This window comes from Arvicanthis niloticus, chromosome 9 (genome assembly GCF_011762505.2).
Source record: "Arvicanthis niloticus isolate mArvNil1 chromosome 9, mArvNil1.pat.X, whole genome shotgun sequence".
NCBI lineage: Eukaryota > Metazoa > Chordata > Mammalia > Rodentia > Muridae > Arvicanthis > Arvicanthis niloticus.
This window is the reverse complement of record NC_047666.1, coordinates 72929996-72947793: the sequence shown is the minus strand read 5'-3', so window position 1 is coordinate 72947793 and position 17798 is coordinate 72929996. Positions and strand designations below refer to the sequence as shown.

The window sequence follows — 17798 nt, the reverse complement described above, 5'->3', positions numbered from 1 at the left end:
AACTGATGAGCCATAGATTCAGTGAGAGACTCTAACTCTAAAAGTGAGGTGTCAGGAGGTGGAGGATGATACTTGTCATTGACCCCTGGTGTCTGTACATGCACACACGAAGCCATGCCTATATATGCATGCATATATACCTACGAACATGTATCCATACAAAAGAATAAGGCCATACCACATGACTGTGGACCCCAAAGCTTTTTGCCCCTGGCACTATGTCCAGTGTGTGAGTTTTTCAGAAATGCTTTCTTCGTGGCTGTAGTGTCTTCGAGTATGCTCAGGTCCTAGAAAACAGCTTTTCTTCATATCAACCCTTTTTAATTGAGTCCAGGTCAGGTTGTTTATCTGCAGTCCAGAGCTTTATTTTCTGCAAGATGCCTGTGGGTTGGATGGTTCTCCTGCCCGTTTTCTGTTGTTCTGGAATCTGAATTTCTTTCCAGCTTAGTCTTTCCTGCCTTTCAGCTCTTTTTTTTTTGATCATCCCATTTATTCTCCTTGCCCATCCCCCTCCTCATACTTAGGAACAAGCCGGTAATTTTTTATTAACACTTGAAATATGTTATTCTGCTGTAAGAGCACACAATTGCCCTAATTGAATACCAAACGGTGACAATCAGACTCAGGTTTCAAAAGGTTTGGCTTTCAGTGGGACTACCCACACTGTCCTAGGAGGCATACAAATTAATTATAATTAAGAACCATGTGCAGACAGTAGAAGAAGAGAAACTTTGAACAATGCTGTTGCCTCCTCCTGCAGAATAGCAAAGGAAAAGCAAAAAGGCAGTCACGAATGGCTGCTTGCAGCAGGAGTGCAGTTGATCTTCTGAGCTTGTCTTAAAACATGCATGTGTAAAGTGATCTTTAATCCTTCATTAGTTACCTGCACAACTCTCCTTTGAGAACTTGAGTGAATTGACACCTGCTTGTCCCTGAAGCAGGGACAGCCCCGGGTTTGGTCACTGGGAGTACACATGGCAGAGAAGCTCAAGCAGACCCATGAGTTGACGGGGTGAGGGCAAGCAGGCAACTGCCCAGTAGAGTTGGCAAACATGGCAGGAATGGGGCAGATTTTTCTGGGGCATCTGAAGAGCTGGTGGTCCTAGGACAGCATGCTCTCCTGAATTTCGAAGAGCAGATGGCTTTCTTTCTAGGCATCAATTGCTTGATCTTCCCTCCCCTTCCTCCATGTTCGTTGCTGTTCTCCAGCACATACTTCCTCAGAAGCAACTTGACTTAGGACCTGTTCTCATTTGTTTTCTAGTTCAGTCATTTGGATCTGTGGGATCCATGATGGGCTGACACACGTTTTCCACAGGAGTATACTGCTGCTTATGGCCTTGTAGGTCACACAGGTTTAGCAAGATAAACCATTCGATCTGGCATTTTTCACTGGTTTCAGAGGGATGCAGTCTCAGTAGCTGCCCACACTCTTCAGCTCCATCCTGTTCCCCTCCGAAGACAAAGCAGGGCCCAGGGAGCCCCACACCCCCAAAGAGGAATAGGTGGTGGTTATACAGTGAAAAGGGAGACATAGGCAGAACTCAGACATGGTGGTGAAGTTTCAAGTCAACCCAAAACAAAATTGTTGGTTCCTTTAACATCTTGTTTGTATATATTTAGCTAATTTTTAGTAGATGTAAGACCCCAGAACCTAACATTTTCACATGATGATGATGATGATGGTGGTGGTGGTGGTGGTGGTGGTGGAGGTGGAGTGAGTATGATTATGCATATATGATAGTCAGAGAATATTTTTGGTCTTGGGCTCTCTCCTTCAACTAGGAGTTCTGGGGATTGAACTCAGGTCATCAGGGTTGTGTGGGACCCACCTTTACCCGCTTACACATTTTGCTGGTTCCCTAAGTACATTTTTGGAGATTGAAACTGGATTTGCAAACATGAAAAGTGTGTGGATGCCGTTGCATTTCACCTGCTGCAAATAGACGTTGGTCTTGTTCTTTATAATGGCATCTGACAGTGTAGGCTCGCCATCTGTGCTACCCACACTGCCTGCTCAGATGGCCAGTGAGCGCATCTGCTGCCCAAACTGAGCGTTCTGACTCAAAAACATGGGCTCAACAGCCTCTCTCTCTCTCTCTCTCTCTCTCTCTCTCTCTCTCTCTCTCTCACACACACACACACACACACACACACACACACCACACACACACACACACACACACACACACACACACACACCACACACACACACACACACACACACACACACACACACACACATAGTCAGTAGTCATTGTCATTTAAAGGCTCAGTTTTTGTTTGGTTATGTCTACCCTTTGTCCTTTGTTTGATACAATTTTTTTCCTAGTCAGGCTTCAAACTCACTAGGTAATGGAGGCTAGCCTTGAACTCCTGATCCGCCTGCCACACCTCCACAGTGTAGGGATTATGGCGTACATTGGCATGCTTGGTTTTACACTACAGAGTGTTGCACCTAGATGTTCACACATGCTAGACAAGCACTCTGCCAACTGAGCCACATCTCCAGCCCTCTGGTCTAGATAGTTAAGATTTAAAATTCCAACTTAAGAGGCTGAGAGGAAGGCTCAGTGGTTACGACAACTTGTTGCTCTTACTGATAGGTTAGGTTCCTATTACCCCACATATTGATGCATAACTTCCTATTACCCCAATTCGAGGGGATCCAGTGCCTTCTTCTTTCTTCTGTGGGTGCCACACACACACAGTACACAGACATACATGTAAGCAAACACAAATGTAACAAAAGATTTTTTTTAAAAAAAGGTCTAATTTAAAACCCCAAACTAAGTTGGAACTGACAATTGCAAAAATATACCAATGAACAAATTGGTTCTATTTTACAGACTTGAGTTTAAAGACTTGTTGGGTTCATGACTCACTGGTGTCATAGTTCAGACAACGTTGCTTTCTGTCATTTCCTGCAATGGAGTTTTAGATTTTTCTCTATAGATGTTTGGTTAGGACGCTTTCTTATTAATTCTTAAATAATTCACAGTTGTCTTTGTCTAATGAATATTATGTTTTCTAGTTGGTTAGAAGAAAAGTATTGATTTTTTCCCTAATAGGGCCATTTATCTACAGGCCTGGATGAGCTCATATTAATTCAAACAGTTCTTGTGCTATCAGATTTTCTATTAGATAACTATATTCTTAATGAAATGCCATTTTTCTTCTTTGCTCTCCTATCTTTGAAACTTAGCCTTATGGTGCTGATGTTGGTGTTGGGCCCAAGAGACAAGCACTCTCCTACTGACCAGAGTCCCAGCACCCCTGAAATATTCTTTTGGAATAATCTCACTAGGTATCAGGATGGCTTTTGGACTTTCTAAGTAACCCAGACAAACCTCGAACTTGTAATTCTCTTGCCTCTGGTTTCCAAGTATCTGGAATTATATGTTTGCACTGCCAAACTCAGCTAAACGTTTCATTTTCTTGATTTATTTTGTTAGTGTTTCCAGTGACTCTAAACATGTTAACCTTGAACTTTCTTAGTGACAAAGGGAAACTGATTAGAGGTTTTTGGTGTGGAGCCTGCAGGAGGAATTTTGGGATCTACTTTCCACCATCAGCGAGCTTTCTTCGTTTAAATGTTTCATTTTTCTTTGCTGTGGCAGAGTATTTCAATTCATGCACATGTTTTCTTCATTGTTTGGAGATTCTCCTGTGTGTGTCCTCTTTGCCCGTTAGTATAAGGGTCGCTTTGATAAGTAGATCCTTGCTAGCCTATCCTTGCTTCTTGTTGTCAACCACATATGACCATTATCGTTACAATCATTATCAGAAATATTGCCTGTGTTTTGGCTAGCTAATAGATTATCTTAGCCTTTACGTTCATATGTAGTAAAGGCCTGTCATCATCTTGTTTTGTCTGAATCTTTTACTTCTTTTTATTTTGTCAAGGGTGGAGCAGGGTGAGGGTTGCTGTGTACAAACAAGACACATTAGGATAAAGCAAGGTGTGATTTTGTTATGTTCTGGATGAGAGTTCTTTGTTGTTTTATTTTAAAAATTCAATCTTTTTTGTACTTCTTTTCCTATTTGCTATTATTATTATATTTTATGCATCAAATTTAAGAACACCTAATTTTCAGAGTACTTTCTTTAATTATTTTATAATCTCTGCATTATGTGTCATAATTATGTTTTATGGTAGGTTTTCTTCACATTTTCCATTATTTTTCTGTCTATTATCATCTTGAAACGTTGTCATTTAGCTGCCACTTAGAGGATCATTTGGGGCTTGTTATGTTGGTCTCCTGTACTGATCTCCTCATTCCTCCATTTTTGTTGTCATTGGCTTTATTTATTTTTATTGACAATTTACACACTATTTTCTGATCACAATTCCCCCTCTCCGATCTCCCCAATCCTCCTCACCCACCCATCCGACTCCATGCTTTTTCTTCTCTCTCTTTAGAAAGCAGGCAAATTTAAAAAGCAAAGAAACCAGAATTTAAAAAAAAAATGATGAAAAAACCCAAGAGACACACACACAATCAGAAATCATAATATAAAAGCAAGATGAGACCCCAAAAATCTATGAAACAAAACTATTTATTCTATTTATTTTTTGAGAAATTCATAGATTATACTTTGATTTTATATATATATATATATATATATATATATATATATATATATATTTTCTCTCCAACAGCTGCTCTGAGATTTCACCTTCCTACCTACCCAACCTCATGTTTTTTCTCTCTTGAGAAACAAGAACACCAACTAAACATATGGAGCCCGATTTGTGTGGCCTGCCTACTCCTGAGCACGAAGCCCACCGTGGAGCGTGTCTCATGTACCCAGTATCACTCACTCCACTGCAGATAACCGAGTTCTGTCTCCCAGCAGCTTTAACCATGTGTATCTTCTTGGCAAGGAGTGGGACGTCGTGCCTGCTTCTGCTCACTGCTGGAATTCTGTCTGCTCTGATCTTGTGTGTGAGTGATATGTGTATTCATAGATACATCTGTCCTGTTGTATCTTGAAGTTGTTTCCTTGAAGTCACCACCACCTCTGGCTCTTACAAGCCTTCTTCTCAGGGTTGAGTGAAACATTAGTTATAAGTATTATAAACATTAATTACCCTTAGCAACATTTTATTTTCTTAAAAATGTATTTAAAGTACACTTTTATTTCCCAAATGCTCTGGAAATTTTGATACTTTGTATTTTCATTGTTATCTTGTAAAATGATTTGTACTTTGGTCTTCCTTCATTTCTTCTTTAAAAGTAAATCTCTTTAAAAATTTAAAATATGTGATTAAAAAATAAGTATTTCAAAGCCAGGTGTGGATAGATACCTGTGAGTTTGAGGCCAGTCTGGTCTACATAGTGGTTAACATAGTATGTCCAGGGTTGTGTAGAGAGACCCTATCTTCAAATATATCAAAGTAAAATATATTTTATTTCTCATTGAAACACATTTTTTTAAACTGACACTTATTTCATTTTGACTCTATAGAATTTACTGGTGCATTATAGATTTATGTCTAGTATGTATTCTTTTATGTGCATTTATAGATATCTGAATTAATCCAAGCTTTTTGCTCATACTTTTTATAAAGGTCTCTCATGTATTACTTATAAGATGTTTTCTCTGTTGAATTTATGCTTCTTTTCCTCTTAGAAATTTTAACTTCACCTTTCTATGTGTCCAATTTGTATTTTTAGATTTATATGTACTCAGGACTGTTGGTTGTATCATCTCAGTGCCAGTGTGACCTTTTGATGTTCCCACTGTTGGATTTTGTCTTGGTATCATAGTTGTGATGCTCACCCTGAACTTCAGGCAGGTCACACTCATGTCTTTCCCTGGGAAGGCGTCCTTACTTTCTCTGCCTTCTCCCATGGCAGATGTTAATGCCTATGTACTGTAGCTTTCCAGCTTACTCACAGCTGAGATGTTCCTGAGCCTGAAGTCTGGCACTGTTTTATTAGACACATTTGCCCTGTGTAGCCCAGATTGGTCAAGCCTGCAATCTCCCTGCCCCAATTTCCTAAGAGCTGGGATTACGAGCGTGTGCAAGGACATCTGTCTGGTTCCTAAACTTTTAATCTGTGGTTGACCGTAGTTTGTCATATTCCTGCCACAGCCTCTTTTAATGGAGTGACTCCAGACAGCATTGCAATTGGCAACTTTGACTTAACATTTCCTACACAGTCACACTTCATGCTTCCTGTTGGAGTTATCCTGGGACTCTGCTTTCTTTGTGGAAAGCGTTGGTCTCCTGAACCAGATGGATGTATAGTTAGGGGAAAGTATAGGCAGTTTCTTTTTATAATCACCTTGCACTGTAAAGAATGAAGAAGCCTACTGCGTGGGTCACTCAGCCCAAATGCCAAGGAAGCCCAGGGCTGAAAAAGTGATGGTTAGTCTCATCCTTCTTGCTGATTCTCTTGCATCCCCTTCTACCCACAAACATGAAAGCATGAATGGGAATATTGAGCTTCATGATAGTCATTCACCATTGGCCCCTAACCTGGTTGGCTCCTGAGTTCAGCTACATGACCAGGATTCCGTCAGTGAGGCAGTTGTTTCTCTGAGGACATTAGATGTGACATCTTTTCCAGAAAGTTAGATCAGAAGAGAACTAATGTCCTTTGCCCCATGTGAGGTTCCTCTTAGCATTCCCCTCAGTCTCTGTCTGACATTCTCTCACCCCCCACCTCCCACACGCTCACTTTGTGCTGTCAAAAATAGCTGGGTTCCTTGAACAGCTTCTAAAAGCTCAACAGTAATACCCTTTGCATCTGCAGAGTATTTTATATTCTTCAAAGCGCTTCCACACGCCTATTATCATTTGATCTTCACAAACCCTTCCAGGTATGTAGGTTAGGCCCCTTATCCTGCTTTTACCAATGACAAACCAGACAACAGTAATTAGGTGACTACCTCACGCTAATGCTCTTCATTGCCATGAGGCTGCTCTAAAGCCAGGTTCGTAATTTCATTCATCCACCCATTTGTTCATTCTCTCTTCTAGCTACCTGTACTAAAAGGCATTTCCAGAATGGGAAAAGAAAGGCTTTTGGAATCAGACAAACTTAGATACGAAGCCCAACTTGATCTTGATCAAGTCTTGGTCATGTGTTTAAACTCTCAGATCTCTTTTCTCACTTCTAACTCAGGGAGAATTATGACTTATAGTGTTTTTATAAGAATCAGATAATGCATGAAAAATTTCATCAATCATAGTATCTGAAACACAGTAGGTGAACTATTTGATATATAAAATGCTATATATCACAGTCTTATGTAATGGTCTAATGTAATGGTAAAATTGGCTACAGTTTATTGAATAGTTCCTGTTTATTGTATATGAAGCAGTCCTATGTCCTAAGAATGTGAATAGAAACGAGACAAAATATTTTCTTTACGTCTATATCTTCTCTTAGATGATGATTCTGAAAGGTAGAGTTCGTGTTCATGGCATCTTCAGCGTCAAAACTAATGATCAATGCTAATGATCAAAAGTAATGTTCAGGGTTGGGGTATAGCACAGTTATGGATCACTTGCTTAACATGTGCAAGGTCTTGGGTTCAATTCCCACCACTGGAAGAAAAACGAAAGTGAAGGGAAAACACTGTCTGCAAGGTAGTAAATGCTTGGCATGTGGTTGCTCAGGTAAGAGGCCTGCTCGTCAGGTCTCCCGTTGAGTAAGATGGGCAGACGCATCTTTGCGTAAGTGTACTAAACCAGTCGCAAGCATTAGGAAGACCCCAGGGGCCTTGGTGAGAAGCCAAGGCAGCACTTCCCAGTTTTGGGGAGGATGAAGTAAAACGGAGAAGAGGAAGCAAACAGCAAAGAGCCGGTGTGTCCAGTCTAGTCTCAGTGTGTTGGAAGACAGAACGGAAGTGTTCATCTCGGACCACACACTCTCAGCTGCCCACCAGGCTCTGCACATGTGCAGAAACTGAGCTTGTATTCAAAGCTTTGTGTCTGCTCAGCTCATAGTCCCTCTGTCACTGCTATCTCCCATAATGTATTATTTTGTAAAGAGCTTTGCTCTATCCAGTATAAAAGAGATGCTTGGTAAAAACCAGATCCTATTTGTTGACTGTCACCACTGGCCATAGCGTACAAAGAGTAGAATATATTGTGTGGGAGAAAATGGAGGAACACAAGACGCGTTTAAAGAAGGCAAATAAAAGCTTGAAACAGGAGAGCATCGGGTGCATTAAAGTTAATAGACTGCCATGGCCGAGCGGACCACTTTTACATGTGAAGAAATCTAATTTAGGGACTCGTAACTGTAGGACTTAGAATCCCCATGGAATGAAGTGAGCGGATAGATTTTTGCCAAATTTTTAATCTCCTGGTTCTCATTGAAAATCAGCCCTTGGAGTTGAGCAGACTTTTTATGTATACATATAGTACCTTTCTCTCTGAGATACGAAATCCAACCGTCTCTCACTGAGTAGCTGGTGCTACTCCAGCCTCTGTATCCTATTGACTTTCTTTAAACGTTGAAAGAAGTTTTTTTTTTTAAAACTCAGTCCCCAGTTGTCCAGGCTGACCATCCATAGCTCATCATCATGAAAGTTTGGAAGCTTGGAGTCGTTCTTCATTTCTACAGAAACAGAGAGACCAGAAAGCTGTCAGGTGTAAGCTTTGCTGGGTGTGAACCATGGAGACACTCGTATTATTTCTCTCCGGAGAAGTGAGGCAATTGATACAGGTCTCCCCTTGGCAGTGCTGAAGGATGACTATAGCAGCGAGAGTTCCAAAAGGTTTTCTGCCAAGAACTGGATTGGATTTTGTGCTTCCTCAGCCACAGAATGTCCTAGCGTCTCACTCCCGAGTCACTAATGCCCTTTGTGGTCAGTCTGCTCAGCTTGAATACTTCCTGATTTTTCTTTGTTCAATAACTTCATTATCATTTTTTTTCTTCTTATTAGCCAAATTCTCAAATTTTTAGGTTCCTAATAATTCCTTTGAAAATCCTCCCCCCACCCCTTTTTTTTTGGTCAAAGAAGCAGAAGAGAGTAAATTGCATTTTCATGTTTGATAGAAAAATAAGAGTCTCCTCTAATTCTGGGTACGATTTGGAGGCTGTTTTCTTGGAGAATAATGCTGTGTTAAATCTATTTGCATTCTGGCATTATAACACCATTGACCTCGGAGGATTACATAACTGTTTTGAGATTCAGTTTCTCCATTTGAGAAATGGGAATAAAAGGTCTAATTTGTAGAATTTTCACGGGAAGCAAAGAAATTGCACGCGAGGAAAATATCTTCTAGTGCACAGTGTATGATATTGTACAATAAACGACCACCATTTAAAACAAAGCAACACAGGTCGGACCCATTCTTATAAGACAAGAGGTGCTTAGAGCAAACGATGAGAGACAAAGAGAGATGACCACAGCTCACACGCTACAGAATTCTGCATCTTTAATCTGCTGCATGGCATGTGCTTTGGGGGCTTGTGTGGACATAAAAAAGGGGCACGTTCTTGGTAGAAAGAAGGTAGTGAGTTATACACACATATAGACCATCATTTCATAGTTATGGCTATAGGCTTTTGTTGGAAATAGAATAGAACTATCTTCAAGGGTGACACTCCATGGCTCCAACAATGAGTAGTATCTGCTTGAGCCTGCACTTTGATGCATTAGAAGGTCAGGACAATGCTGCTTTTATTAGTACAGCCATCGACGAGCCAGTGCGGGGTATACAGTGCTATGGAGCACAAGTTAGAATGTAGAAATCAGACTCAAGATCGGGTTCAAGATTAATCCACTCGGGGCTAAAGAGAAGGCTCAGCATTTACAAGCACTTACTTGGTTTTGAGCACCCATGCTGGCAGCTTACAATCACTTGTAACTCCAGTTCCATGAGATTTGATGCCTCTTTTGGACTCTGAGAACACCTGCGTGTAGTATATACTCACAAATGTAGTATATACTCACAAAGACACACACACACACACAGACACACACAGACACACACTGGAATCTGTCTTTTAACTCTGCTTCACTTAACTCGTTAAGTCTTGGATGGGTCCCTTAACTTCAATGAACCTTTGTGTCAACAGATATAAAATGAGATGGTAATATGTCTTTTAATTTTTTCCCCCCTGGGTGATTGTAAAGATCAATTAAAATTAAGTGCCCATGTATTGCTTCTCTGATTTAGTGTTAAGAGACAGATTCTGAAAGAGAAACACTGAAGTAGTTTCTTGGCCATCACTTGCTGGGAGGCACAGGCAACAAGAACACGGGGCCTTTGTGCAGATTCGTCTTATCCAGGCCGTGTTTTGTGGCCAGCCTCTACTGAGCCCCCTTTTGCAGCTCACTTGTCCTAATCTTTGCCAAGGGCAGCCCAAGGATGGTTTGCGGGTGTGTGTGTGTGTGTGTGTGTGTGTGTGTGTGTGTGTGTGTCAGGCAACATCATGCCCCTTCCTGCTGTCTCCAGTGTGTGTGTTTGGCTGGCTCACAATTCCCAGCACATCCTCGCCTGCTTTATCTCTGTCTTGGCTGCACATTTGTCTTGGTCAAAGATTTATTTATTAGGCTCTTGAAATTTTCTTTTTCTCTCATCATTCCCCCGAACGTCAGAATTGAGAGACTGGGTTAGTTGGGGGGAGAAACTGAGTTTCATGACCAGCAGACGGAGATGAGGTTCTTGACTCTATGGCATTCAGACACTTCAAGGATGTGTTCCACCACGCGGGTCACATTTTAAATAATTTTCTCCCTTCTCTTTTCAGAGAGTCGACGAGCTGAAGATGAAGCCCAGCGCAGAGTGCTGTTCTCCCAAGTTCTGGTTGGTGTTGGCCGTCTTGGCCGTATCAGGCAGCAAAGCTCGTTCCCAAAAGAGCCCCCCCAGCATCGGCATCGCCGTCATCCTCGTGGGCACTTCAGACGAAGTGGCCATAAAAGACGCCCACGAGAAAGATGACTTCCATCATCTCTCAGTAGTTCCCCGGGTGGAGCTGGTAGCCATGAACGAAACTGATCCAAAGAGCATCATCACCCGTATCTGCGATCTTATGTCTGACCGGAAGATCCAGGGGGTGGTGTTCGCGGATGACACTGATCAGGAAGCCATCGCCCAGATCCTCGATTTCATTTCTGCTCAGACTCTCACCCCCATCCTGGGCATCCATGGGGGCTCATCTATGATAATGGCAGATAAGGTAAAAGGAGACTATTCCAAGGAGCAAATGATGCGTTGGGTTTTTAGGGCAAAACTAAATAGTTAAAGATAGAAGTGTGCCAGAGCACATCGAGAGAAGTAAGCGAGTAGATGAGAACTAGGCAGATAGGAGATGAAAGCGAAAACCCGATAGTGGTGTAGAAGGGCCAGCAGTAATGGTCCTCACCCTGTGGGTCGCGACCCCTGCGGGCATTGAATGACCTTTTCACACGGGTCACCCAAGAGCTTTGGAGAACACAGACATTTACGTTATGATTTATTACAGCTGCAAAATGGTTGTTATAAAGTAGTCATGAAAATAATTTTGTGGTTGGGGGGGGGGGTGTCACCAGAACATGAGGAATGGTATTAAATGGTCTCAGCATTAGGAAGTTTGAGAACCAATGGTCCAAGGTTTAGGACAGGTTTGTGTGTCTGCCTGTGACTACGTGATATTAAACTTGGAGTCTTGGTAGATTGCCTTTTTTTCCAAATAGGTGTGTGAGTAGATCCTTCAACACTATAAAGTATCCTCTGCCCTATCATGATAGATACGTCCTCCACAATGGTCACACAATTTTAAAAAGAAAAATGCTGCAAGACAGGCAGTTGCTATCCTCAAAAACTCAAATGTTTATAGGAACAGAAAGGTATCTACTGACCTCTTAGGATTTGCACATTCAAATAGATATTTGCCACCCCCTCCCCCCACCCCCATGCTCACACAACAGCCATGTTTTCCCCATTATTAGATTTGAAGATTTTAGCTGCAGTTTCACACAGGAGTCACTGGAGGTGACTCTGAATGGCGTGATATCTGGCTCCATCACAGCCTGGGGTCTGAAAACCACCTCGAGTGAGTCCAGAGTGCAGTTAAGCTGAGAACACAGCTTTGAAGCTAGAGAAGGAAATGACCAAATTCACGTTAGATTCGATGACTAATGACAGACAGAATCTCTCTTGACATTACCACTGAGTCTGAAATCACAGAAAAATGTTCCACTTGGATTTTTTACACCACTGCTAGTTATTCAGTTGTGTTTCCTCACTGATATGTGTCCCTTTCAGTCTTAGAGTGAGTCAGCCCCCCACCCCAGGTGATATGAACATCATTAGCCATTTTTAGAATCATCTCCACCTTAGTACCACTATTCATGCTTGTTCTCTCTAATTTCAGAACTGCCTTTAGAGTTCTGTCTAAAGGGCGTGCTCTGTGGTCAAAGATGTTTGCAAATACCCCTAGCTTTGCCTCGCCACCACAAGCATGTCACTTGACCATATGAGACACAAAGTTAGCAGAGAATAACCCCTTGTGACCAGTGTCGCCATCTGTTGGTGCCAGGAGAGATGACTGCTCCTTCTTCCTCCCACAGTTCAGTCTAGGGAAGACTGCACTGAAAACAGCAGTTGGAGAAGGTTCAGTATTAGTTGTGAGGATGTTCTTATGTCCATGTGGACACCTAAATGAAAGTTAAGAACAGATGCTGGCAGGAGCCGCTCATGCCAGGAAGTGGGATGGACTCAAATACAAAGGAGAAGGAAACGACTGTGGCAAAACTCACTGAGTGTTTGCTTTGGGTAGACATCATTTTTAAAGATCGTGGCCCTTGGTAAATTATGTTTTATTTCATGCATGGTATTCTAAGGATACGATATTGCATTGGAAGAATGAAGACATGATTAAGAGCCAACTTTTGAAGTCATAAATAAGTGTGTGCATCTTTCCAGACTACAACAGATAAAAATAATTTCATTGCTCTTGCTCGTTTGAGTTATTGCAAACCTATGTTATTTCCCTCGAGCGAGGAGCTTGTGCACAAGCTGATTGGTTGCATCCCTCCGATACCTCTTTCAGACTCTCAACATGCATATAAAACTGTGAGCTGAGGTGCAACCTGGGTGGAGACTGGGCTTTCGTGCTCCCTGGTGCATGCTGGGTGCTGTGTGAGTGTTTACCGTATGCTAGGCAGTTAGACTGCCCATGCATTGTTTTATTTAATACCACTGAGCTAAGTGGCAATGCATCTCTTTTAGATGAGAAACCAAGGTTCAAAGAGATTAAAGAGCACATCTAAACTGATACTGGAGGGACAGGAAGCCACACTTTAGCTCTATGACCTCTTGCCCCTAAGAAAAGAAAGAGGCTGGTGGGGGCTTCATAAACCTTGTTAATTGCTCCTTTCTTCTTTGTCCTATGGCATTGTGGGAAATGTCACAGTAATCTAGCACTCCATTCAGGCAATGCAGAAGGCTCATTGCAGGAGAGAATGAAGAACGAACCAGGACAGCATAGTTCTACAGAGAACCTGCTGGCTACTGCCTCCTAGAGGTAACAGGCAGAATTGATCTGGTAGTGTGGATCTCAAATGTTTCTATCATGGAATCCACCCCACAGACGGATCTTCCTCCTATCCCTGTTGCTGCCTTATCCAAAAACCCCATCTCACCTTTGCTTTCCCCCCCAACCCCCGTCAGTAAGAGGAGATGAACAGTGACTATTTTGGAAGAAGTCCTAACAGAAAGTAAATAATGTCTAATTGAGTTTTGGTCCAAAGTCAGAAAGAGGAAGAAGAAGATCCAGGTAGACAGAGAGATGGATGCTTGGTCATGAGGGCAGGAGGTTAAATTGATGGTGGCCTCAGGAGTAGTATCACAGGGCCAGAGGCATTTGGGAGGACAGAAGTGATTCTTAGGCTTCTCCAAGGAATATGCACAGGCTTAGAGGGTCTTTGTGAAATCAAACAAAGAGTCCTCCAGGTCACAGGGAGCAGTTTTGGCTTCAAAGTCTGAGGTCAGGTGTGTTTGGCTTTAAATGGAAGCATCTACTCAGTTGCCATGGTTGCATACTGTCCATGTAGAATGGGGACCTGTGATTTGACAGCTGTGACCTATGGTTGGGTAACAGGATAACACATTTCAAATGGAACTGACAAGGGAACTCTGGGCTACATAGTGTCTGTGGCTGAAACTTAGTAACCAACGGGAACCTGTTTCATCTGCCCATCTGAGTCCATTGTTTTCTTTTCATTGGCTAGAACTTAGGCGCTCACTTCCTGTATTTGTGGAGCTCTTGGTGCCTAAAAGACACCACTGTTATAAGGATTTCTGATGACAAAGACACACAGATCTGTTTCAGCATCTGGTCAAATGGTGTGCAGTCATGTTTGCATACACAGATGGGTCGGTCAAAGCACCAGTGTTCTGCTCTCAGTGAGGTAAACGCACGTTATACTCTGAGGGAAAGAAGCACAGGAGGAGTGTAGCATAGCTGCTGACAGCTCAGAAGCTGGAGTCCGAGAAGCTTCAACCAGCACTTCCTGGTTTACTCACTAGCTTGTTATGGTTGACCTCAGTTCCCTGGCTGCACAGTGGGAGGAAAGCATCCATTTATGAGGGAATTGAGGATTAAATGATATATGTAGCCTGTACCTTGCCTGGATAACACTGGGAAAGAAAACTCAGGAGAGAAATCAGGAAGAGCTCTGAAGAAGAGTGCTGAAGAGACGTTGTCCCATCCAGGAGCTTGAGATTCATTAGGGTATAGAAGCCTGCCATGCCCAAAAAGGGTACACCCATGACAGAAAAAGCTCTCTCTAGCTACTGAAGAACTTATAGCAGAAAACTGTTCAGAGTAGTAACGAGAAATGTTTAAAAATGTATGAGGTGCTTCTTGGCAGTCCCCCACCTGAGAATGAATAACGTATTTTATTTTGTGTTGTTATAATTGTTTTATTCTTTATTCTACGGAGATGCTGGATTTAGGATGCCGATCCGGAATCAGGCTAGAAGCATTTCCATCCCTTTCCAGGAGCTTTCTCGATTGATTGGGTCCTCACAGTTTTAGCTCAGAGATGTTAAGTAACCAGTCCAGAAGAACATCATAGCTCCCAGTTAGCAGTGAACTGGGATTCAACTCCTAGAAACACATGTTTGGAAACCCATGCTATTCTGTGCACAATTTTGTTTCATAAGACAAGGAATTAAGAATTATAAGTCACACATTTCAATCTCCATTCCGATGAGTTTGGGAAATGTAGGCAATCATCGCTTAAGTGATATGAGGCTCAGTAGACGGCTTGTAAGATATAAATTGGGTTCCTTCTACCCAATTTACATCATTTGGAAGGAAAAAGAAAATATGGTAAAAATGTTGGAAAGGCACCGAGCTAACAGACGCTCAATAAGGAACACTGAAGTCCCTGAAAGTCGTTCTGCCTCTGGCATCAGTGACGCTCGAAAATGGCTTGGGCACAGTGTAGGACACAAAACAGAAGGATGGAGATTGTAGCAGGATCAGGAAAGATGGAGTGAGATCAGAGTTCTGCAGCTCTGGTCAGTAGGAGAGCAAAGGGTGCACTGAGTGCAAGCTGGGGTTCAGGGTGGACGGGTTGATCAGAGTGAAAGACTAAGGCCAAAATGTGCACCTGTGCCTTTCTCCTCCCTGAAGGCTGTGCGCATGCTCACTGTGTGCTCTATGGCTCTGCTCTCTCCTTTCTAAAGGATGTGGTTGTGCAGTGATGCTCCAAAGGTTATTTTCAGGTTTTACTGTTTTCTGGTTTTTAATTTTTGTCATCATTTTGATTTTTGTGCAGAAAGCCATTTTGGAAAGTAACAGGATGGTGGCCTCTGTTTCTGTTCTCTCTCTCTCTCTCTCTCTCTCTCTCTCTCTCTCTCTCTCTCTCTTTCTGTTTCTGTCTCTGTTTCTCTGTCACTCTGTGTCTCTGTCTCTGTGTCTGTCTCTTTCTCTCTCTCTCTCTTTCTACACACACACACACACACACACACACACACACACACACACACACACACAGTTCATTATCCTCTTTAACCTGTGATTATTGCCTTTCTTTTTTTCTATTTTCTCACATGGATTTCTTCAGTGAGCACCACATTTAAGCCAGGATAACTACATGTTGTAGGTACCTTTGCCCAGTGTCTTCTCCGAAGTTTCTGAAGTGCTGTGGGTTTTCACCCACTTTTGGTTGCCCGGAAGATGACATTCTAGGAGCAAACTGGCATCGGTGTTAGATGTAGGGGTAGAGCAGATGCCTGGAACTCGTTTAATTTTTCATGCAATCCTATGAGCTAAGCCCTAATATTTTCTTTCTCTCGATGAAGAAACTAAACATGAGTGTTTATGTACCTTTGTCAAAGTTCAGGAGCTGGAATTGTTGGAATAGATTCTGAAGTCATGGGTCCTTCCTCCCAATTCATACTGGAGGAAGGATAGAACTGCCTGTCTGGAGTTTAGCTTCTCTCCAGCTTTCTCTCTCCTTTCTTTAATTATGGAAAGTTGGGCAGGCAGCTCTCTCTAAGGTACTGGAAACTGCAAGTATATATTCAGCACTCAGCTTTATGCAGAGTCTCGATTTTTCTATCTTCTATGGCGCACATTTCTAATTGGCCTGTACACCGTCTCTTTAAAAATGGGCCTTGAGAGGACTACCCTCCTGTCCAGAGCCATTCTCTTTGCTTGTAAAACGTGAAGATTTAAGCATGCTTCCCACAGAAATGAAGGTGGTTAACCTGAAGTTACACATGAGCGTAACTCCCCAAGCACCCTTCAGGAACACGATGGTGTCCACAGGGTGCAGAGGCACAGCAAGGGGAGCCTGTTGGATGTGGAGTGTGAGTTGATGTGGTAGGTTTGGGCTGTCCTTATTTCCAGCCTTGTGACCTTAGTCCTGCCCTTCAACCTTGCTGAGTGTCAAGTTCTCCAAGGGAGACAAAAGCACCTGGTTCAGAGTGAGCCTCGAGAATCAACAGATGTTAGGCATGGTAAGACTCAGGCCTTTCGTATGTGCTGTGATGTGTTTTCGTACAGCACACCATTCTTGAATCACAAGGAAAACGACATCTTTATTAACTGAAGGAGAAGCCCATGGGGGCTTTTGCATCCATCATCTGAGACCTGGTGGCTTAATTATCCTAAGTCATTACGATGTTGGGATGAGAAAGACTGACGTTGATAACCATTTGTGTTTTGTCAGTCTCGGGCCCAGTCACCTGACTGCAGCTCGTCACCTCACACGTAACATCTTATTCTATGTTTCCATTCAATTTTCGAGACGGTTTGTCTCCACCATAGAGATGAGGAAGCTGTAGGTCAAAGTGGCTTAGCAATGCTTCCCAGGACCTCTAGGTGGTGATCTGCACATAATGGCTTAGACAAATGGGATCTCAGAGTTTGGAGAAATGTTCCTCTTGTGGAGATGGGTCAGCGGCTGAATGATGCCAGCCTTTGGTATTTTTTGTCACAGTTGGGATGTGGCTGTCCTCACTATCATAGACATCTTGTCCTTATTCAAGGAAGGGGAAAATGTTAGGAGAGTGTTACATCAGGAAGCATCTTCCTCACATCCTTACTTCACTGTCCAAACTGATGTCAGTCACATGGCCGGCCTTGGAAGTATCCGGTCTCTGTGGTGGAATGACAAGGGGACGTGGAGGTGTGGATGGCTCTGAAGGTGCCTCTCAAAGAAAATGATAATTAAGAATTCAGCTAATATCTGTATGATACAAAAGCCCAAACATGTCCTGTTCCTTGGGCCGCATCTCAAATGCTGCTTCTGTGCCCTTGCTCTGGTCTCTTCAATGTCCTCTGGAGTTCAGCATCTTGAACTCTCTCTGCTGGTGACCCCATTTT

General features: G+C 42.6%; 1 protein-coding gene across 1 annotated transcript in view; it reads left to right on the top strand.

The window, feature by feature from the left end:
• Nucleotides 1-17798, top strand: part of Grin2b (glutamate ionotropic receptor NMDA type subunit 2B) — a 438669-nt gene that overhangs the window by 114131 nt on the left and 306740 nt on the right. Inside the window, exon 2 of the mRNA XM_034511798.2 lies at nt 10725-11153. Coding sequence (XP_034367689.1) covers nt 10743-11153 — 411 coding nt within the window. The 5' untranslated portion in view covers nt 10725-10742. The remainder of the gene's footprint in view (nt 1-10724; nt 11154-17798) is intronic.